Raw genomic sequence first — 24,832 nt, forward strand, 5'->3', positions numbered from 1 at the left:
TGCAGAAAGTACAGCCACCAGCAGATCAACCAGAAATCAAATATATAGAACGCTACTGTATGCGTAAGTAAGCTCTTTGTATTCTCCTATGGCTATTTTCTAGCCAAGTATCAAAGCACACTACTATGCCAGATGAGATGACACTGAGTTAGTGCCTAATTGAAATCCAACCCCTACTAAATTTTCCCACTTCGGTCTTTGCTATGGATATGTGCGTCACTAAGCGCAGAACACAGCGGTCGCAAGTCTCACTACAAATTGCTCAGAATTGGCTAGTACATGCACTGCAGAAAGTACAGCCACCAGCAGATCAACCAGAAATCAAATATATAGAACGCTACTGTATGCGTAAGTAAGCTCTTTGTATTCTCCTATGGCTATTTTCTAGCCAAGTATCAAAGCACACTACTATGCCAGATGAGATGACACTGAGTTAGTGCCTAATTGAAATCCAACCCCTACTAAATTTTCCCACTTCGGTCTTTGCTATGGATATGTGCGTCACTAAGCGCAGAACACAGCGGTCGCAAGTCTCACTACAAATTGCTCAGAATTGGCTAGTACATGCACTGCAGAAAGTACAGCCACCAGCAGATCAACCAGAAATCAAATATATAGAACGCTACTGTATGCGTAAGTAAGCTCTTTGTATTCTCCTATGGCTATTTTCTAGCCAAGTATCAAAGCACACTACTATGCCAGATGAGATGACACTGAGTTAGTGCCTAATTGAAATCCAACCCCTACTAAATTTTCCCACTTCGGTCTTTGCTATGGATATGTGCGTCACTAAGCGCAGAACACAGCGGTCGCAAGTCTCACTACAAATTGCTCAGAATTGGCTAGTACATGCACTGCAGAAAGTACAGCCACCAGCAGATCAACCAGAAATCAAATATATAGAACGCTACTGTATGCGTAAGTAAGCTCTTTGTATTCTCCTATGGCTATTTTCTAGCCAAGTATCAAAGCACACTACTATGCCAGATGAGATGACACTGAGTTAGTGCCTAATTGAAATCCAACCCCTACTAAATTTTCCCACTTCGGTCTTTGCTATGGATATGTGTGCCACTAAGAGCTAAACACAACGGTAGCAAGTCCCCCTGCTAATTCCTCACAAAATGGTACTAGATGCAAATTAAAATAAAAAAAGTAGAACGTTATTGTAGCCCTAAGAAGGGCTGTTGGGTTCTTTGAGAATCACTCCTGCCTAACAGTAAGCTAATAGAACACCCTAACGCTTTCCCTGACCAGCAGCAGCTCTCTCCCTAGCGGCATCCAGACACAGAATGATCCGAGCAGCGCGGGCAGCGGCTAGTCTATCCCAGGGTCACCTGATCTGGCCAGCCAACCACTGCTATCGACGTGTAAGGGTACCACGTCATGCTGGGTGGAGTGCAGAGTCTCCTGGCTTGTGATTGGCTCTGTTTCTGGCCGCCAAAAAGCAAAACGGCGGGAGCTGCCATTTTCTCGAGCGGGCGAAGTATTCGTCCGAGCAACGAGCAGTTTCGAGTACCCTAATGCTCGACCGAGCATCAAGCTCGGACGAGCATGTTCGCTCATCTCTAATCCTAATATATTACCTTATTTTGTTAAATCTCTAAACTTTTCTCATAAACTCTTAACTCAAATGATAGGAAAAAAAATTGAAAAATGTCAACTTATTCCTGAAAAGATAAGCAACAGGCAACTCCATTGATGGAAAAGTTAAAAGGTTATCAACCATTCACACAATAGCAAATTTAAAACAAAATATATTTATTTTTTTATTGAATTTATGTTTTTAGTGCATACTAAGAGTAGTAAAAAAGAAAGTGATTAAAAAGGTGGAGTGGAACATGACCTACAAAAAAAAAATGTGTATGATTTCTGAAAGGTGAGGGTGATCAAACAAATGTTCTGAGTTCATTTAGAGAAAAAAACACTGTGAGGGAATCTTAATTTTACAAAGACAAAAAGTATCAGGACACTTGTTCAGTTTTAATATTTACTATTCTAAAGACAATTATTAACAAAACTTCTCTTTGACAGAAGGAGGATAATCCATCCATCCATGAAATGAAAACGGAATTTGATATGCTCTACAAAATTGAAGATGTTCCACCATGGTATCTTTGCATTTTTCTCGGGTTGCAGGTAGAGTAAAATATGTTTTTTTATGTGTAATATAGAGTGAATACCCACAAGTAAGGATTAAATAGATAAAGATTAAAAGTCTTCAGTTGTTGATACCATTTAACTTTTATTGGTTGATAATAATTGCAAGATTTCAAAACTACTCAGATCTCCATCAAGTATGGTATACCCCAAAACATGAATAAAACACACTAATTTACAGAAAAGAATGCAGGAATACTATGTTTGATGAGATATGTGATAGAATACAGAAAGGAGTAAACAATAACAGTAGTAAATATTGTAGCGCTGCTTTATTGTCCAGGTTTTGAGGGGAAGATACCTTAAAGGGAACTTATCCGCAGGATTTCACAAATCAAGTTAAAGGAATTTAAATGAATGCAGCGGCTACATGGAGTAGCCTTCGCTTCCAGTGCCTGGCCAGGCTAGTACACGTCCCGGTAGCCTCTCCAGTTTATTAACATATTACTAAAATAAAGTTTTGAACACATTAGGTTCTGTTCCAAGATTATTAAATTATAGAATATGGCAGAGGCAGGCAGTAGCTTTCCTTTAATGGCATGCAGCTGCAGGTTCAATTATACAGAATTCAACACAAACATGTATTTCACTAAGATAGCTTCTGGTTTGTTTTTGAGAAATACATTAAGAAAAGGTATCTATTTGTTTTCAAACAAGATAAGAACAAGCTACACTCTTCAATTAAAATTTATTTAATAATTTCTTTCTTAACTTCATGAAAAACATAGGCTCTATCCTTATTCATGGCTAGCTTAACATACAATGATCCTAAGCTTAAGTAATAGTGTGCACCCCTATGTAACCGGAAACCGCTCCTGTGTCAGACTCGGCTGAAAGGAGGAGCTTGCTAGTAAAAAATACATCACTAAAATATTATAAGAATACAACGTTAGAAACGTAGAGGAACCTGAAATTGAAGGATGGACTGACTATTGTAAACATAATATGTGATAATAATATTACCACTCTCAGTTTGTTTGTTTGTTTAATTTTATTATTTTTATTTTTCTTTCTTTTGTGGTGTTTCATTCTGTCCTGTTCTGAGTCATTAGACTCTATTTGACCAGTTTTACAATCGGCCAGGAAGAGGAGCCTGGCAGTGTGTGTAACACCCCAGGGAGTCTCCGTTTGGTCAGAGAAATGTGCACTTTCACAGGTGATAAAATTGACACTTTAGGCCAGTGTGGTCCAGGAAGTGGGGGATGAAAAGAAGCTGCAGACTGTAGTTTTTCCCTCCAAATTTAGACAAAGGGAATATCATACCTGTCCATAACTGGGGCATAATTCATAATTATGGGTCCCCAATTACACAAGACAGTTATGGGGTCTAGACCCACTCCTGGAGCGAAAATCAGAATGTTAGCTCCAGGGGAAGGCAGCCAATAGCAGAACACCCCTGGTAATAGGCTAAGACACCCCGAGTTTGATATGGGGTTAATGGGAATAACGTACCCGTTTGGTTGGAAGCCATGGCACCATTGTGCCATCTTCCAATCAAAAGTTATGATGAGGTTTTGATAAAAAAGTACCTCACTGATGGGAGGGCTATAGACAACTCCCCCCTCACCGTGACATCACAGCTAGGGATGGGGGTCAAAATACCCCAGGGTTTAAATTAGTGAAGCAGACACATGCTGTTGTTCAGTCTGGGGACTCTATCACACTATGTCCTGTCCTCGGGCCAAATAATTTCTTCCTATTTTGCTAGCAAGAGTTTTTTTGTTTCCTTCTTCCCTAACTGTTTGTAAGTATCGTATGTGTATTGTTTTTAATCTTTTTCATTTTATCTGACAATTTAATTCTTTGAGTGTACTGCATTTTATATGTAAATTAAATTCTTTTAATAAGTCTCTGCTTGTAGTCTTAAAGAATCTGAGTCTCTGAAGGGAATCACGTTACGAGAGGTCATTGTTAGCATAGTCCATGTTGTAAGTGATTGCATGTTCTGTGTGAATTTCTCATCATAATATTGTATTAGTAGTGAGTGCATGTGCCGTGTAATCATCAGTGGGCATTGTCTGTGTGGTTGAGATGCCTACGGCCTTCTTTGCGTAAGTAACTCATGGGTGGTGGCAGTGTGGATTGACGGGGTGCTGAGATTGCGAGGAGTAAATTTAGCATTAGGACGCCATTTTGTGGAAGTGGGTGGAGCTTAAGGGTTAAATTCTGGGACTCCATAGAGTAGGTATCCCCGTGTGGGGACTCCAGTGAGTCGGGTTTGTGACAGAATACATTACTAAAATATTATAAGAAAACAATTACTTTAGAAACATAGAGGAACCTGAAATTAAAGGATGGACTAACTATTGCACTCGTGTCTCAAGAGAAAAGATCCAGAACATCTCCCAGTTAAGTAGCTTTCTCTTATGATTGCCACCCCGAACCTGTTTCAAAACTTTCTCAATACCCATACACTCAAATGTACTGCAGTTCCCATCATGAATTGTTTGAAAATGTCCAGATGCTATGGAAATATTAACCGCATCCTTATTCCTGGCATCTGACAAGTGCCAGCGAATGCGTACCTTTAATGGTCCGCTAGTACAGCCTACATATTGTACCTGACAAGAATTACACGTTATAACGTACACTCACCGGCCACTTTATTAGGTACACCTGTCCAACTGCTCGTTAACACTTAATTTCTAATCAGCCAATCACATGGCGGCAACTCAGTGCATTTAGGCATGTAGACATGGTCAAGACAATCTCCTGCAGTTCAAACCGAGCATCAGTATGGGGAAGAAAGGTGATTTGAGTGCCTTTGAACGTGGCATGGTTGTTGGTGCCAGAAGGCCTGGTCTGAGTATTTCTGCTGATCTACTGGGATTTTCACACACAACCATCTCTAAGGTTTACAGAGAATGGTCCGAAAAAGAAAAAACATCCAGTGAGCGGCAGTTCTGTGGGCGGAAATGCCTTGTTGATGCCAGAGTTCAGAGGAGAATGGGCAGACTGGTTCGAGCGGATAGAAAGGCAGCAGTGACTCAAATCGCCACCCGTTACAACCAAGGTAGGCAGAAGAGCATCTCTGAACGCACAGTACGTTGAACTTTGAGGCAGATGGGCTACAGCAGCAGAAGACCACACCGGGTGCCACTCCTTTCAGCTAAGAACAGGAAACTGAGGCTACAATTTGCACAAGCTCATCGAAATTGGACAGTAGAAGATTGGAAAAACGTTGCCTGGTCTGATGAGTCTCGATTTCTGCTGCGACATTCGGATGGTAGGGTCAGAATTTGGCGTCAACAACATGAAAGCATGGATCCATCCTGCCTTGTATCAACGGTTCAGGCTGGTGGTGGTGGTGTCATGGTGTGGGGAATATTTTCTTGGCACTCTTTGGGCCCCTTGGTACCAATTGAGCATCGTTGCAATGCCACAGCCTACCTTAGTATTGTTGCTGACCATGTCCATCCCTTTATGACCACAATGTACCCAACATCTGATGGCTACTTTCAGCAGGATAATGGGCCATGTCATAAAGCTGGAATAATCTCAGACTGGTTTCTTGAACATGACAATGAGTTCACTGTACTCAAATGGCCTCCACAGTAACCAGATCTCAATCCAATAGAGCATCTTTGGGATGTGGTGGAACGGGAGATTCGCATCATGGATGTGCAGCCGACAAATCTGCGGCAACTGTGTGATGACATCATGTCAATATTGACCAAAATCTCTGAGGAATGCTTCCAGCACCTTGTTGAATCTATGCCACGAAGAATTGAGGCAGTTCTGAAGGCAAAAGGGGGTCCAACTAGTTACTAGCATGGTGTACCTAATAAAGTGGCCGGTGAGTGTAGATGACGTAGATAACGTGTCGCTAATCACTGCTTGTGCTGCTAGCTCAAAGCCAAAACAAACAGTTTTGTGCATGAGGCCAAATACTATATAACTGTATTTATCATCCAGACTGTAGATAGGTAGATATAGATTGCATACATGCTCTGTGTTCAGCTCCCCCATAACATACTAGATAATGGGAATAAAAAAGTACAACAACCCTGCCAATGCATAGGGTGGGTAGTTTTTGCGAATAGCGCCCTCCATGTTAGGAGCTGTCTAGGTAGACTGATCACCTCTCTAGGAGGCCTCCAAAAGTGGGATACTTTGGAACCGCTGCCTTGGAGGGAAACAGTTAACATATATATTGTATGCAACCAATGATATGCTGTGTTCTTTACTTTAAAGCAAGCTGGAAGCTAATGGGAGAGTGCTGCCACCACACTAGGGGAGTATAAAAACCCCTTGTTGGCGGGAGCACATGGTCCTTGTCCTGGGGAAGCAGAGGAGAAGCAAGTCCAGTGTGCAGCTCCTACAGGAGCTGACATTCAGACATACTACCAGGAAATAGAGGTGTCTCAAGCCAGCTGCCTGACACCTTGGGCATCAGGAGACTAAGCCCCAGAGCAGAGGTCCACTGTACTCGGCTCCATCTTTACCAGCCCAGCCTGAAGTTAGTGCTAGGCTGTGAGCAAACCTTCTTGCAGACCAGCTATCTCCTACCAGCTTTCCAGCCTGCTGAACCTGCTGCTGATGTCAGGCTGTTAGGGTGTTATATACACCTCAGGGGTTGTCCCAGGGAGAAACTTATTCCATTAACCTCTCCCTCCACCTTTCTTGCACACACCACCTGCTGGAGACCTGCCAGGCTGTATGCCCATCCTCTGGTCTCAATACCAAGCAGCATTACTATACAGTGCTCAAGGCCACATAAGTTAGCCACTCTGATATCCTGGGCCCCAGCTGCCTCCAGTCACCCGAAGAAAGGCTAGGGCCTGGTGGGGGATGTTGCAAAAGGATATCCTGTGCTCCCTGTTTAGCTAATGTAAAGGCATGGATATCTTTAGTTTGTTTGTGGATAAGGTGTGTTATTTCAATGCATAATTTTATGGCCCACATTTTTCAAAAACAGTGCTAACTGCAATAGGTGCACACACTTTATAAAAACATGTGTAAGTAGTTTGCACTTTATTTCTAGTGCAAAGTCAGACAGAAAACTGGGGCAAACTAATAGTTGTATTTAATTATATATCATCATGATGAAGGCTACATCCACAGCTCATTATTTTGGAAACATTTGGCATATATGCAGGAAAGCACCTGGTATGTACACTGAATAGGTGGAAGCCATCTTTGGGTCTGCTAGGTCAAATGCTGCAGAAAACACTGGATTGAAAAATGCAGCAGCCTTCTATATATAATCCTGCTTCCTGCAATGTATATACTCAGCGAAGGCAATAGCCTGAGTGAGACGGATGCCACTGTATGGCATCTATCACCAGTCTCCACTGAGTGTACACTATTGCAGGATCTTATCAATGTAACTGTCCATATAAGGACTTTAATGTCACTGGGGAAACTTTATTAGGTGACTTTATTTCTGTGGTGTCAGAGTAGAGGTTGAAAATACACACACTACAATTTTTTGTTGTTTTCATTTGTAAAAATGTTTAAAGCATTTATTCTTTTTCTTTATATGAATACCTCATACTTTGTCTTGTGTCCTATCACATAAAACATTGATAAAATATCTGTAACTTTGTGGTTTTAATTATTAGACTTTGAACTTTTTTCAAAATTTTATGAATGCTTTTGAAACCCTTTACAATTCAGTCAAGACAAAGACAATAAAAGTTACAGTTGCACTACTGTTTTTGTTTTCCAGCACTACTTGACATGCTTCAGTGGGACCATTGCTATACCATTTCTACTAGCAAATGCTCTTTGTGTTGGAAATGATCAGCAAACTGTAAGCCAGCTTATAGGGACAATATTTACATGCGTTGGAATCACTACTTTCATCCAAACAACATTTGGTGTACGGTATGATGTGTTTTTACCTTTTATAACTTATCATAACCTTATAACTTTAATATCTGTAGAACCTATCCTGTATGTAACCAGGGGACTGCTTGTATTTGCCAAATCACTTCACTACTTTCACTTTGTATAAATTTCTCTAAATGTTAAGGGACATTTAAACGTACTGTAGCAGAGAGTGAGGGATGTTACCAATAAGTCATTTTGTGGTCCAGTGTACTAAATAGGTAATTGGTAATATCCTTTTGATGTAAGGTAGTGAAGGGGTTAAATCCAACATTCCTGGTGAGCTAATGAAGTTATTAGCAAAATAATACATCCGACTTTAGACTGTCTAGAGATTGTGGCAAAAGTAGGTCTCATAGAGTTTAGTGTTATTTCCTGATACTTAAAAGAAACCAGTCACCACGTTTTCAGAAATACAGCTAGTGACAGGTTCCCATAGAGCTCTATTAATTAACTGACACCGTTCTTTTAGCTAAAAGTTGTTTCCCTCACATCCCCATAAATCAACTTATGGTAGATGGCCCCTACCATCTACTCCTCCCCATGTTCCATGCCTCTCTTCTCAGCATTCACAACTTAATGTCATGTGACTAGGGTGATGTCATCTAAGGTCCTTTAGCCTGTTACAATTGCAATGTGTGTCCTATGTATGTATCTGATCACATGAAATCACTAGTGATGTTTCGTTCATGAACGACAGGAGCCGGTTGCCGATGGCTCACTTTACCCTGCGCCTAAATGGCTCACCACGCCCCCTTTAACCCGATATAATCGGGATAAAAGTGGTGTGGAATGGGGTGATTCACTGGCGTGTGGCTCCCTATTATATATATAATAGGGAGTCGTTCAGGAGCCAGAAGAGCAGACTCTTCTTAGTGAGCAAAGATTAATGAGCCAGTTCACTAAGAAGAGCCATAATTTCCATCACTAGATATCACAGCATGCCTCCATCGAGGATGGGGAGGAGTAGAAGTTCATGGAGGCATGCTGTGATTTCATGTGATCACATATATACATGGGGTAGAGGACCTTAGATGACCTCAGCCTGGTTGTCAGGATTTAGGGGTAGTGGACCCACTGTACCACCGTGGACGATGACATAAGCCGACACCTGGGTTCGGAGTCTAAGTTGCACCCGGTTTTCTTGATACTACTGCTGAGGAGCAAACAATTGCTGCAACATGGCAGTGACTTGTCCGAGTTGCTGACCTTGCACGGCAATCTGCTGGGACTGCTGGGCCACGATGGTAGGAAGATCAGCCAGGTCAGGTAGCGGAACCTTGGCGGAATCCATGGCCGGATCTTACTGTCAGAATTCAGGGGTAGTGGACACACTGTACTACCACGGATGATGACGTTACCTGACACCTGGGATCGAAGTCCAAGTGGCACCCAGTTTTCACCAGAGCCCACCACGAAGTGGGTCGGATTTGCTGCGGTGTGATACCACCAGGTCGCTCGGCAGGCATGACTTTGTCTGCGGTGGCGGCCAAGGTAAGAAACAGAGCCTGAGGCAGAACCTTGTTGGTCATGGACAGGCAGGAGGTCGAGACAGGCAGCGCAGGATCAACGTCAAAGGCAGAGCAGGAGGTCATGGCAGACAGCAAAAGAGCATAGTCAGGGACGGAACTGGGGTCACAACGGTAATTGTCAACACAAGCACTAGGCATAAGGAACACAGGTTTCTCTGAGGCATGAGGCACAAAGATCTAGCGGGGTGTGAAGGAAGACACTGGCTTATCACAGATTCCGTAAATAGCCAACATATACCCGAGTATAAGCCGGGTGGGGAGGTTTTTTTAGCACAAATATTGTGCTGAAAAACTCGGTTTATACTCATGTATATATAGTATTTTATCCCACAAAAAAAATGAAATAAAAAATGGTAAAAAAAAATCATATGTACTCCAGAATAATACTGTTGCAAAGTACAAAATGTCCCACAAAAACAAGCCATCAACAAGCTCCGTAGGCGAAAAAAAGGGAAAATATTATGCCACTTGGAAGAAGGCGATGCAAAAATTACAAATTTAGTAAAACGTAAGAAAAATGATCTAAATATGGCATCCCTGTAGTCGTATTGACCCATAGACTAAAGATAACATGATTATTAGGCAGTACAGAATTGATGCTTTTCTACTCCTGCCATAAAAAAGTTAATACATTTTCAACAATACGGGATACCAACCCCAAAATAGTAACTCTGAAAAAAGTAGGGTTAAAATTTGGCTGGTCTCCGTACTCCATACAAATTTTAAGTTGGGTTCTCTTTTTATCTTGTGTAAATTTTAGGGCTAAATGAACGTAAAACTGTCAAAGTTTAACCATTTTAAATTAAATCTTTTCATTTAATTACTATGAAGGTCTGAAGGGGTTTAACAATCTTCCTATAGGCTGTTTCTGATAGTTTGAGGAATGCAGATTTGAAAATGAGTTGATAAATAGGGGGTTTTTAATGTCATATATTTAAAATTCGTTTAAAACAGTAACTGTACCCAAAATAGTCAATTCTGAAAATACAAAAAACAGATAAACAGATTTGTAAGCCACGTGGCATCAAAATAAATCCAGACATATCAAAAATTATGAAAATGTAAAGCAGACATATGGGAAATGTTATTCAGCAACTAATTTAGGTGGTAAAACTATATGCTTGAAAACAAGATGATTTTAGAATTTTGAAAATGCATAATTTTTTTTTTTATATATAAACAAACGCAAAACTTATCAGCCAAAATATACTACAGTGAAGTACAACATGTGAGGAAAAAACAATCTACAAATTACTTTGATAAGTAACAGTGTTCAAAAGTTATAACCGTATCAGTATACACCTTAAAGGGATATTTCCACGAAAACAAGTTTCTTAAACTGTAGTCAGAATAAAAAAAATAACACATTCTCTAATTCACTGTTATTAACAAAAATACAGCATTTCACAGATATGAGTCCAAAATGTACTCACCATTCCAACGCCCCTGAAAGCTCCTCTTCTTTCTTCATGTGTGCCGTACAGCTGGGATGTCAGCACCAGCACATAAAGAAGGAAGAGGAGTTGCCCCGGGCATTGGAATAGTGAGTATTAATTTTTTATATACCCCAGTGGGGAGTTTTCCTGGGGACTTTATTTTCTATGTTGGCTTCTGTAATGCCCAAAAAACTGTGGCTTAAAACCAGACAAACCATTGCAACTCGGAAACTGAGAGCCGAATGGGTTAAGTTATTTTATTCTTTTCTAACCTGTCTCCTCCTGGAAAACCATGTTAAATGTTGGAAGTTGCATTTCAGACAACATATAGTATTTTTCATACTATAAGGCGCACCGGAGTATAAGGCGCACCATCAATAAATGCCTGATAAAACGTCTAGGTCCATATATAAGGCGCACTGGATTATAAGGCACACCTGATTATAAGGATGAATAACCAGCAGGTGGCAGACCTGTGCACAGTTCAAGGCAGCTGTTGTCTGTAAGTCAGTTCATATATAAGGCGCACTGGACTATAAGGCGCACCTTTGATTTCTGAGAAGTTCAAAGGATTTTTTTGGGCACCTTATAGTCTGAAAAATACGGTACATGGGGAAAGTAGGAAACTGGACACTCAACATACATGAAAAATAGAAGAAATAATCCAGCGTGCTGCATCCGGATGGTAAAAAATGTCTTGACTTTATTATGGACCCGTAGTCCAAATCACAGGAAAAATATTTGATTAAAATATGACTACCGTAGTAGTCACAGCACAGCAAAACAGTAAGTTAGCCTACTCCGGCCAATGCGTTTCTAGTGTCATCTGACACGCTTAGTCATGGCGAATGCTTTGGACGCTGTGTGAATGTTATGTTGAGAAAAACGTTTCTCAATATTATCACTGATGGGATGGGTATACCCTAGGGGTCTTGAGCAAAAAGCAATTTGATTACATCAATGTTAGTGAACCACAAGTACCATTTCTACACGCATTACCTAAAGTCCACAAGGGTGAATATCCACTACCGATGCGCCCCATAGTGTCCGGCATAGGCTCTCTAAACGAACGCCTAAGTGAATGGCTTGACTCCCTATTACAACCCTTAGCCACCAGAACTCCCGGTTATCTTAAAGATACTGGAGATGTTCTAAGGGCTCTCCAAACTATCACATGGAATGATTCTTTTAGTTTTTAAGTTGTGATGTTACATCATTATACACATGCATACCGCATGACATTGCTATGTTAGCAATGGAACATCACATGAACAAATATAGCACATACAGTGATAATTTGAAACATTTCATGAAAGAAACACTATGGTATCTGTTAAAACAATTTTTTTTTCTCTTTGACAGTGTATATTACCTACAACTCAAAGGAGTCCCTATGGGAGCCAAATATTCCCCTTCTCTCGCCAACCTTGTCATGGCATGGTGGGAGGAAACTCATCTTTACAATGATATCAACCCATTCGTGCAGTCGATCTTCTGGTATGGCAGATACATCGACGACCTGCTGTTTATATGGTCGGGCGATGTGTCTGCCATACCGGAATTTGTCGACTGCATGAACAACAATCAATTCAACTTGCGTTTTACATATAACACAAGCGATACTCAGGTGACATTCTTAGATCTTAACATTTTTGTCCAAAACCAACAAATTCATACCAACACTCACCGCAAATCTATTTCAGGCAATACCATTCTGCATGCGCACAGCTCACACCCAAAACACACAATTACAGCCATACCGGTAGGGGAACTCACAAGAGCCAAGAGAAACTGCAGCAAAAACTCAGATTACCATCAGGAAGTCAACAATATCAAAAACAGGTAAAAATGCAGAGGTTACTCTCAGTGGCAGTTACACAGAGCAGAAAATATAGTAACACACAAAGACAGGAATACACTTTTGGAAACCACTAATCGTAACAAAAGATGTAGGGATAGAAATAAACCCACAGTAGTCGTACAATACAGCCCTCAATTCAATGAAATCAAACACATAATTCAGAAAAATTTACCCATACTAACACAAGATGACACACTTGCACAAATTCTGATAGGAGGCTGTAGTGTAGTATCCCGTCGAGCCACTACAATAGGTAACATCATCTCACCCAGTTTTCCCATTCGAAAAGACACTAAACAGAATTGGTTGCGACACAGGGGTTTCTATAGATGTGGTTCAGACCTGTGTAAAACCTGCAACTATGTTCATTCTACCAAAAACTTTTTCAATCATGACAATACACAAGAACACCAAATCATTTCTTACATCAATTGCAATAGTGAAAATGTCATATACAAAGGAGGCCACAAAAAGAAAATTCAAAATTAGATTTTTAGAACATCTGGGAGATATAGGAAAAAAGATGGGTCCCCTTGAACCGAAAAGAGCAATATCGGGAGCAACCAGGCACTTCAACGAAACACACGGAGGCAAAACAGAGTCTCTGAGAGCCTATGCCATTGAAAAAATTCAACTTAACAAAAGAGGAGGCAGTATCCAAAAACGCCTCATGGATCGAGAGGCGTATTGGATCTTCCACCTACATTCTAGATTTCCTGCAGGTTTAAATTTTAGAAATGAATTTATGTTCCACTATAGAGACTAACTCTCTCTTATTGTTTCTCCATGCCATTCATCCGGCACACTTCTGTATATATGTATTTTCTGTACACTATGGCAATAATATCATTAGATATCACTCACATATATATCAAGCCATACAAAATAAGTTGTACAAGTTACCCATACCTTTATTAGGGAACCTATTTTCCATCTTTACTTTACAATAGTCAAGGAATCGTTTCTTTTTGATTTACTTGTTTTTAATATTCATGTCAAACCAAGGGGCTAGGTCGTAAAATAACCAAAGTCAATTTTTACCTAGGTTATTAGTGCAAGCAGGAGCTGAAAATCTCTTTTCATTGAGTATAATAATGTTAAGACATACAGCCTACACATAATTACCTTGTATTCACTTACTCTTGTGTTTGTCACTTTTAAATTTTAAATTCTATCAAGTAACACTCAGACTCCACTACTCCATCTTTTGAACGTTGTGAGAATCTATCTCGTTTTTTCCATTTCACCCGAGGATGTTTTCGGCTTCCGGTTCGTTTTTACACATAACATTCACACAGCGTCCAAAGCATTCGCCATGACTAAGAGTGTCAGATGACACTAGAAACGCGTTGGCCGGAGTAGGCTAACTTACTGTTTTGCTGTGCTGTGACTACTACGGTAGTCATATTTTAATCAAATATTTTTCCTGTGATTCGGACTAAGGGTCCATAATAAAGTCAAGAAATTTTTTACCTTCTGGATGCAGCACGCTGGATTATTTCTTCTATTTTTCAAGTCTTCATTCACGCAGTGGTCCGTGCGGAATCCTTGACGTGCAGTGCTGGTTGGAGTTATCGGGTGAGCAACACAAAAAAACTCACATCATTTATCTCGCACTCAACATACATACAGTATGGTTGTATTTTCCTCAAGCAACAGTTTACCATAGCTCAGGTATCTAAAAACACAACTAATCTCACAGTATTTACAGTCAGAAATTATTACAGTTTTGGGAGAATTGGCTGCAAATTACTAGAAGAGAGATCCGATTTATGCAGCCATTGTAGTAAACAAGGGAGAATTGGAGATATTTATTCTAAGTACCCAAGATAGGTTTTGAATTTCTGACTATTGAAGTAGGTTGGTGTGCCCAGGGAGATTAGATGTGCTTATGCCAGGGCTGGCTGGAACTAGTTTTGCAATACAAACTTTATCAACTTCAACTAATCTAATCCCTTTTCCTGTAGGTTATGTGACCTGTGGGTTTATGCAAATGGAAGAGGGGGCGGTACTGAGCCACAAGTTGCCTTATGGCAAGGGCCAACCTCTATACATTCTTAACTCTTAACAAAATCAAACTGGAAAATCACCCTCATGAGCTATAGCACAAGTTCCTAGACTTACATCAATGATTTTTTCAGAGTCTTAGAAACCACAGTGCTAACTAGAACCATGATAGTGGACCAGTAAATTCTTTTGGGCCTGTAGTTTGTTTCAGGTACTCATCTCTTACAGCTCCCGCAATTATGCACATTCATTTCTGTTACAAAGCCATCAATTAATGTGTATAGACACACCGATATGTTATTTGTGTAATCGATTAAACCAGGGAACATGAATAACCAAATTCACAGGTCTTTGAGATCTGAGACTGAAAAGATATACAAGGTTATAATTAGAGATGAGCGAACATACTCGTCCGAGCTTGATGCTCGTTCGAGCATTAGCGTACTCGAAACTGCTCGTTGCTCGGACGAATACTTCGCCCGCTCGAGAAAATGGCATCTCCCGCCGTTTTGCTTTTTGGCGGCCAGAAACAGAGCCAATCACAAGCCAGGAGACTCTGCACTCCACCCAGCATGACGTGAATGAAGACTTGAAAAATAGAAGAAATAATCCAGCGTGCTGCATCCAGATGGTAAAAAATTTCTTGACTTTATTATGGACCCTTAGTCCGAATCACAGGAAAAATATTTGATTAAAATATGACTACCGTAGTAGTCACAGCACAGCAAAACAGTAAGTTAGCCTACTCCGGCCAACGCGTTTCTAGTGTCATCTGACACTCTTAGTCATGGCGAATGCTTTGGACGCTGTGTGAATGTTATGTGTAAAAACGGACCGGAAGCCTTCTATTAGAATAGTGTTAGGCAGGAGTGATTCTACAAGAACCCAACAGCCCTTCTTAGGGCTACAATAACGTTATACATTTTTTTTTTATTTGCTTGTGGCTGGGCTTGCTGGCACTAGTAGTGCAGCTAGTACCATATTGTGAGGAATTTGCAGGGGGACTTGCTACCGTTGTGTTTAGCTCTTAGTGACACACATATCCACCTCAAACACCAAAGTGGGACAATTTATTAGGGGTTTGATTAGAATTAGGCAGAGTCTGCTGATTTATTTTTTTTTTTTACCTTTATTTCATTTTATAGCTCAAACTCATCTTGCAAAGCAGTGTGCTTTCAGTGTCGGCTACAAAATAGCCATAGGAGACCCCCAACGGCTTACTTAGGCCTACAATAGCGTTATACTTTCCTTTTTTTTGTTTGCTTGTGGCTGGGCTTGTTGGCATTAGTAGTGCAGCTAGTACCATATTGAGAGGAATTTGCTGGGAGACCTGCGACCGTTGTGTTTAGCTCTTAGTGACACGCATATCCACCTCAAACACCGTAGTGGGACAATTTATTAGGGGTTTGATTAGAATTAGGCAGAGTCTGCTGATTTATTTTTTTTTTTACCTTTATTTCATTTTATAGCTCAAACTCATCTTGCAAAGCAGTGTGCTTTCAGTGTCGGCTACAAAATAGCCATAGGAGAACCCCAACGGCTTACTTAGGCCTACAATAGCGTTATATTTTCCTTTTTTTTGTTTGCTTGTGGCTGGGCTTGCTGGCATTAGTAGTGCAGCTAGTACCATATTGTGAGGAATTTGCTGGGAGACCTGCGACCGTTGTGTTTAGCTCTTAGTGACACGCATATCCACCTCAAACACCGTAGTGGGACAATTTATTAGGGGTTTGATTAGAATTAGGCAGATTCTGCTGATTTATTTTTTTTTTTTTACCTTTATTTCATTTTATAGCTCAAAATCCTCTTGCAAAGCAGTGTGCTTTCAGTGTCGGCTACAAAATAGCCATAGGAGAACCCCAACGGCTTACTTAGGCCTACAATAGCGTTATATTTTCCTTTTTTTTGCTTGCTTGTGGCTGGGCTTGCTGGCATTAGTAGTGCAGCTAGTACCATATTGTGAGGAATTTGCTGGGAGACCTGCGACCGTTGTGTTTAGCTCTTAGTGACACGCATATCCACCTCAAACACCGAAGTGGGACAATTTATTAGGGGTTTGATTAGAATTAAGCAGAGTCTGCCGATTTATTTATTTTTTTTACCTTTATTTCATTTTATAGCTCAAACTCATCAGGCACAGCACAAAATCCAGTTGTGTGCTGTCAGTGTAGGTTAGAAACTAGCCATAGCAATAAGAAAGCATCGTTTTGTTAAAAAAAAAAAAAAAAAAATAAACACAAAAAAAAAAAAAATTAAAAGTTTACACTTTAATTTGGAAAATGTTTAACCCGAGGGCTAGGGGTAGAGGACGAGGGCGTGGACGTGGGTGTCCAACTACTGCAGGGGTCAGAGGCCGTGGTCCTGGGCGGGGTGAGACACCACCTGCTGATGAGGGAGCAGGGGAACGCCGCAGAGCTACACTCCCTAGGTTCATCATGTCTCAAGTTACTGGGACTCGTGGTAGAGCACTGTTGAGGCCAGAACAGTGCGAAGAGGTGATGTCGTGGATTGCGGACAATGCTTCTAGCCATTTGTCCACCAGTCAGTCTTCCACGCAGTCCACCCATGTCACCGAAATCAGCACTCCTCCGGCTCCTCCACCTCAGCCTCCTTCCCCCCCAGTCTGCCCCCTCCCAGCAAAATTTGGCATTTGAAGCGGCATACTCTGAGGAACTGTTTTCTGGACCCTTCCCACAGTCACAAACCACTTGTCCGGTTGCTGCTGAGCAATTTTCCGATGCCCAGGTTTTCCACCAGTCGCAGTCTGTGGGTGATGATGACATTATTGACGTAGTGGAAGAAGTGTGTAAAGAGGTGTCGGATGATGAGGAGACACGGTTGTCAGACAGTGGTGAAGTTGTTGTCAGGGCAGGAAGTCCGAGGGGGGAGCAGACTGAGGGATCGGAGGATGATGAGGTGACAGACCCAAGCTGGGTTGAAAGGCCCGGGTGAACACAGTGCTTCTGAGATGGAGGTGAGTCCTATAGCAGAACAGGTTGGAAGAGGCAGTGGTGGGGCCAGACGGAGAGGCAGGGCCAGAGCTGGTGCATCAGCGCCAAATGTTGCCCGTAGTCAAGCTCCCGTGGCGAGGGCTAGATTTTCAGAAGTCTGGAGGTTCTTTAAAGAAACACCGGATGACCGACGGACTGTGGTAAGCAACCTTTGCCAAACCAGGATCAGCAGGGGTTCCACCACTACTAGCTTAACTACCACCAGTATGCGCAGGCATATGAATGCTAAACACCCCACTCAATGGCACCAAGCTCGTTCACCTCCGGCCGGGCACACCACTGCTCCTTCCCCTGTGTCATCTGCTAGTCAGCCCCATGCCCAGGACCACGGCCCAAACACCTTCCGTGCGAAAACCCCATCTTCGCCTCCACGATCCTCCACAGCATCCACCAGCGTTCAGCTCTCCATACCCCAGACGCTGGAGGGCAAAAGGAAGTATAGCGCAACCCACCCATACGCCCAAGCCCTCAACGTCCACATCTCCAAGTTGCTTAGCCTGGAGATGCTGCCCTATAGGCTGGTAGAGACCGAGGCCTTTTGAAACCTCATGGCAGCGGCCGCCCCTTGGTATTCGGTCCCCAGCCGCCACTACTTTTCCCGATGTGCCGTTCCAGCCCTGCACAAGCACGTGTCAGAGAACATCATCCGTGCCCTGACCAACGCCGTTTCTGACAAGGTCCACCTGACCATGGACACGTGGACGAGTGCTGCCGGGCAGGGCCACTATATATCGCTGACGGCACATTGGGTTAACTTGGTGGAGGCTGGGACCGAGTCTGACCCTGGGGCTGCTCATATACTGCCAACGCCGAGGATTGCGGGGCCTACCTCGGTCCAGGTCTCAAAGGCCTACTATGCCTCCTCCTCCTCCCACCCCTCCTCCACCTCCTCCTCCACCTCCTCCTCCTCCGAATTACCATCTGTGGGCATGGCGCCATCAGTCGGTAGCTCTAGGCACAGCAGCAGTGCCATTGCTAAGCGACAGCAGGCGGTGCTCAAACTGCTGAGCCTAGGCGACAAAAGGCACACCGCCCAAGAGCTATTACAGGGCATCACGGCGCAGAATGATCTGTGGCTGGCACCGCTGAACCTGAAGCCAGGCATGGTTGTGTGTGACAACGGCCGTAACCTGGTGGTGGCTCTGCAACTCGGCAGACTGACACAGGTGCCATGCCTGGCCCATGTGTTAAATCTCATAGTTCAGCGTTTCCTCAAGACATACCCCAATCTGTCTGATTTGTTCACAAAGGTGCGCCGCATCTGTGCGCATTTCAGGAAGTCCAGCACAGATGCTGCCACTCTCAGGGCAGCGCAGCACCGCCTCCAAATGCCCGCTCACTGACTGTTGTGCGACGTGCCCACGAGGTGGAATTCAACATTAACCATGTTATCCAGAGTTTACCAGCAGCGCAGAGCGATTGTAGACTGCCAGATGTCAACTTCCACCAGAACTGGTAGTCAGGTCAGTCAGCTTCCTCAAGTCTACAATGAGGAGTGGACGTGGATGTCTGATATCTGTCAGGTGCTGAGTAACTTTGAGGAGTCAACACAGATGGTCAGTGGCGATGCCGCCATCATCAGCCTCACCATCCCGCTGCTTGGCCTGTTGAAAAACTCTCTGGTCAGCATGAAGTCGGAAGCTTTGCGCTCGTCACAAGAGACTGGGGAAGAAGATTCCCTTGTTGATAGCCAAAGCACCCTTAGGTCTGTTTCTCAGCGCATATCGGAGGAGGTGGAGGAGGATGAGGAGGAAGAGGAGGAGAATGTTGGCGAGACACAAGAGGGGACCATTGTTCAGTCCTTCACTGTTCAGCGTGTATGGGCAGAAGAAGAGGAGTTGGAGGAGTTGGAGGAGGAGGAAATGGACAGTCAGGCCAGTGAGGGGAGTGAATTCTTACGCGTTGGTACTCTGGCGCATATGGCAGATTTCATGCTAGGCTGCCTATCCCGTGACCCTCGCGTTCAAAGAATTTATTCCAGCACCGATTACTGGGTATTCACTCTCCTGGACCCACGGTACAAGCAAAATCTTTCCACTCTCATCCCTGGAGAGGAAAGGAGTGTGAGAATGCATGAATACCCGCAGGCCCTGTTGCACAAGCTGAAACAGTATTTCCCTTCTGACAGCGCTAGCGGCAGAGGGCGTACTTCTGCGGGACAAGTAGCGAGGGAGAGTAGGCGAGCTGGCAGCTTGTCCAGCACTGGCAGGGGTACGCTTTACAAGGCCTTTGCCAGTTTTATGTCACCCCAGCAAGACACTGTCACCTGTCCCCAGTCTCGGCAGAGTAGGGCTGATCTTTACAGAAAGATGGTGAGGGAGTACGTAGCTGACCATACCATTGTCCTAAATGATCACACAGCTCCCTACAACTACTGGGTTTCAAAGCTGGACATGTGGCACGAACTGGCGCTGTACGCCTTGGAGGTTCTTGCCTGCCCTGCCGCTAGCGTGTTGTCCGAGCGGGTTTTCAGTGCAGCTGGTGGCATCATCACCGATAAGCGTACACGCCTGTCGACTGACAGCGCTGACAGGCTGACGCTTATCAAGATGAATAAAGCCTGGATTTCTCCGGATTTTCATTCTCCAACAGGTGAAAGAAGCTCAACCTGAATAATGTATGCACTCCTCCTCCTCATTGTCCTCCTTCTCCTCCTCTTTGTACACTAAAGCATAGGAAACTGGCTATTTTTTGCCAGGGCCAACTGGCTCTAGCTATAGTACTCTATGTATTTAATGTTTCTGGAGGGCCACCTACCCGGTCCTCTGTTTTAAGCAATTTTTGTGAGTGCCACATACAGGCACTAAATCTATTTAATTTTTCTGGAGGACCACCTACCTGCTCCTCTGGTTTGAAAACTTTTTTGGACTGCCACATACAGGTACTCAATTTATTTAATTTTTCTGGAGGACCACCTACCTGCTCCTCTGGTTTGAAAACTTTTTTGGACTGCCACATACAGGCACTATCCAAATTAAATTGTCTCCATAGCAGCCTCCACATGTCGTCTTTTTAGCTGGCTCCACACGTTGTCTCCATTGCTACCTCCACACGTCATCGCCATAGCTGCCTCCAAAAGTCGTCCATACAGCTGCCTCCATACATGGTCTCCTTATCAAACAAACTGTGTCAGGCAGAATTTTGGGTTGTTTTCATGGATTCCACATCAAACTTGTTAACTTTGTCGCCACCCTGCTGTGTAATCCACAAAATATACTGGCAAACTTTTATCATTTACCAATATTATTTCAGCGCTTCTTGCGCATCTGTTTACATTCCCCTCACCCGCCATATCCTAAACTTATAAGAACGCTACTACACTTGATCTTATACAAAAGGTTCTTAGAAGTGCTGTTTGGGGAATAGCCTAGAGACAGGGGCTTGGATTGGCGAAAGCTCGCCTGGCTGCAAAGCGCCAGTTCCATCTCAAGATCCGACTAACATAGTTTTAACTGCAGCACCTTTAATCTACTACTAGTTCACTGCCTCCATACATCGTCCCCTTATCAAACGAGCTGTGTCGGGCAGAATTTTGGGTTGTTTTCATGGCTTCCACATCAAACTTGTTAACTTTGTCGCCACCCTGCTGTGTAATCCACAAAATATACTGGCAAACTTTTATCATTTACCAATATTATTTCAGCGCTTCTTGCGCATCTGTTTACATTCCCCTCACCCGCCATATCCTAAACTTATAAGAACGCTACTACACTTGATCTTATACAAAAGGTTCTTAGAAGTGCTGTTTGGGGAGTAGCCTAGAGACAGGGGCTTGGATTGGCGAAAGCTCGCCTGGCTGTGGAGCGCCAGCTCCATCTCAAGATCCAACTAACATAGTTTTAACTGCAGCACCTTTAATCTACTACTAGTTCACTGCCTCCATACATCGTCCCCTTATCAAACGAGCTGTGTCGGGCAGAATTTTGGGTTGTTTTCATGGCTTCCACATCAAACTTGTTAACTTTGTCGCCACCCTGCTGTGTAATCCACAAAATATACTGGCAAACTTTTATCATTTACCAATATTATTTCAGCGCTTCTTGCGCATCTGTTTACATTCCCCTCACCCGCCATATCCTAAACTTATAAGAACGCTACTACACTTGATCTTATACAAAAGGTTCTTAGAAGTGCTGTTTGGGGAATAGCCTAGAGACAGGGGCTTGGATTGGCGAAAGCTCGCCTGGCTGCAAAGCGCCAGTTCCATCTCAAGATCCGACTAACATAGTTTTAACTGCAGCACCTTTAATCTACTACTAGTTCACTGCCTCCATACATCGTCCCCTTATCAAACGAGCTGTGTCGGGCAGAATTTTGGGTTGTTTTCATGGCTTCCACATCAAACTTGTTAACTTTGTCGCCACCCTGCTGTGTAATCCACAAAATATACTGGCAAACTTTTATCATTTACCAATATTATTTCAGCGCTTCTTGCGCATCTGTTTACATTCCCCTCACCCGCCATATCCTAAACTTATAAGAACGCTACTACACTTGATCTTATACAAAAGGTTCTTAGAAGTGCTGTTTGGGGAGTAGCCTAGAGACAGGGGCTTGGATTGGCGAAAGCTCGCCTGGCTGTGGAGCGCCAGCTCCATCTCAAGATCCAACTAACATAGTTTTAACTGCAGCACCTTTAATCTACTACTAGTTCACTGCCTCCATACATCGTCCCCTTATCAAACGAGCTGTGTCGGGCAGAATTTTGGGTTGTTTTCATGGCTTCCACATCAAACTTGTTAACTTTGTCGCCACCCTGCTGTGTAATCCACAAAATATACTGGCAAACTTTTATCATTTACCAATATTATTTCAGCGCTTCTTGCGCATCTGTTTACATTCCCCTCACCCGCCATATCCTAAACTTATAAGAACGCTACTACACTTGATCTTATACAAAAGGTTCTTAGAAGTGCTGTTTGGGGAGTAGCCTAGAGACAGGGGCTTGGACAGGCGAAAGCTTGCCTGGCAGTGGACCGCCAGCTCCATCCCAAGATTAGGCAGCCTCAGAGGCATCCATGCATGCTGCCCCTGCTGTTTCCTGTCCATTTTGCCTCCACGATCCTCCACAGCGTCCACCAATGTCTCATTTCAACTCTCTATACCCCAGACGATGGAGCACGAGAGAATATGCAGCACATCATCCCCTTATCAAACGAGCTGTGTCAGGCAGAATTTTCAGGTGTTTCACCAGATACATAGTGGAACTCGGCCCATCTGTCGCCGCCATGCTGTAGACCTGAAGTTGCAATCATAGCAGCGCAATATGAATGCCCCATACTGTCGCTCTTAATCATGGAAGTCGTCTCCAAGGCTGCCTCCATATGTTGTCCCCTTATCAAAAGAGCTGTGTCAGGCTCATTTTTAGGGTGTTTCACCAGATACGTTATGGAACTTGGTCACTATGTCGCCACCATGCTGTGTTATTGACTAAATATACCGTCAACCTTTTGTTCACATAGGAAATCATTTCACCTCCTTTGGTGAAACCTGAGTCCATTTAGGGTATGTCGCCAAGAGACTCTCTAGCCTGCCACTGCTGCCGCTGCCTCTGCATGCCGTCCCCTATAGTGTCAGGGTCAATTATTGCATGTTTTAGATGCTATCTAGCCTCATTCGGTCACTCTGTCAGGCCATGCTGTTGCCCATAATTTTGGCATAATGGTGCGATTAAGCAGCCTCAGAGGCATTCATGAATGCTGCCCCTGCTGTTTCCTGTCCATTTCCGTGGTGTTTCCATCCTTTTCTGAGGTTCCCAGGTGTTTGGCCAAGCTTCCCTGTGCAGAGCCTTGGTCCCCTTGAAAAATGCTCGAGTCTCCCATTGACTTCAATGGGTCTCGTTATTCGAGACGAGCACTCGAGCATCGGGAAAAGTTCGTCTCGAATAACAAGTACCCGAGCATTTTAGTGCTCGCTCATCTTTAGTTATAATCCTTGAGTTGATGGAATTGTGTTTAATTCATATCATTCAAAGTAGCCAACATTTTAGACTTACTTGTGGCTAAAAGTGAGAGCACCTCTGTACATTTCTAACTACTCCATCGATGGGATAAAAAAACATTTTTATTATCTTTAATATTATCTATCTATTATTATCTATCAATATTTTTCCATAGGAATTTGATCTTTTCACACGTGAAGATGAAAAATCTCTGTGTCTAGTTCAAATGATGGCGGACTACACTAAAGATTGGTTCTTTTTATGGCAAATGTTCACAACCTATTCATAAGATCCAGATCATTTAGCAATGCTTGAAACACTGTGAAGTAATACAACTACCTTAAAGGGATTTTCCCATGAAAGAAGGTTCTCACAGTTTAATTCCCTTAGTTTACACAATAAACCTCCTTTCTTTACAATTTTTATTGCTGTTATAGCTCCTATCACTCAGTAGTGATAGGTGTGTGGGGGGACTTTCTAAGCAGACACTTTATGATTTCTTTGTGCTATGAAATGCTGTGTGCTGACAATGTGCTTAGATTATCACGGTACAGGTTTATCTACACTTTTATCTAGATTTTGAATATATTGTTAGTATAGTTATATAGTTATTTATAAAGTTAGTGTTTGTGAGGTATGTTGTACAACTACCTCATATTTTCATCTTTATTCATTTTATTATTATTCATTTCATTAATTTCATGACTGCAATTCATGCAAGCTTGTAGGATATCAACATTTGCAATTAATGATTGCAATTAATTTTGCCTTTTTCAGACTACCTCTATTTCAGGCAAGTGCATTTGCATTTTTGGTGCCTGCTCGAGCAATACTATCCTTGGATAAATGGAAATGCCCACCTGAAGGTAATTATTTCTTTCATACAGAAAGTATTTATTTGAATTTTCAAAGTTTTTCTTGAAAATCATGGGAATTTTTTTTATTCTGTAGAGATATGTGCAGTAAATTTTAAAACAGTATTCTAAGTGAAGTAACACTGAGGATATCCAAAAGTTCTGTCTATAGGAGCAAGTAAAACTCAATATTGATAC

The 24,832-nt window shown here is 42.7% G+C and overlaps 1 protein-coding gene across 2 annotated transcripts in view; it reads left to right on the top strand.

Annotated features, from left to right (window-relative positions):
• Nucleotides 1–24,832, top strand: part of SLC23A1 (solute carrier family 23 member 1) — a 159,940-nt gene that overhangs the window by 41,880 nt on the left and 93,228 nt on the right. For both annotated transcript variants that reach the window (XM_072150625.1, XM_072150624.1), the window contains 3 exons: nt 2,035–2,139; nt 7,832–7,989; nt 24,558–24,646. In XM_072150625.1, the coding sequence (XP_072006726.1) occupies nt 2,035–2,139; nt 7,832–7,989; nt 24,558–24,646 (352 nt within the window). The remainder of the gene's footprint in view (nt 1–2,034; nt 2,140–7,831; nt 7,990–24,557; nt 24,647–24,832) is intronic.

The sequence above is a fragment of the Engystomops pustulosus genome, chromosome 4 (genome assembly GCF_040894005.1).
Source record: "Engystomops pustulosus chromosome 4, aEngPut4.maternal, whole genome shotgun sequence".
Classification (NCBI taxonomy): Eukaryota; Metazoa; Chordata; class Amphibia; order Anura; family Leptodactylidae; genus Engystomops; species Engystomops pustulosus.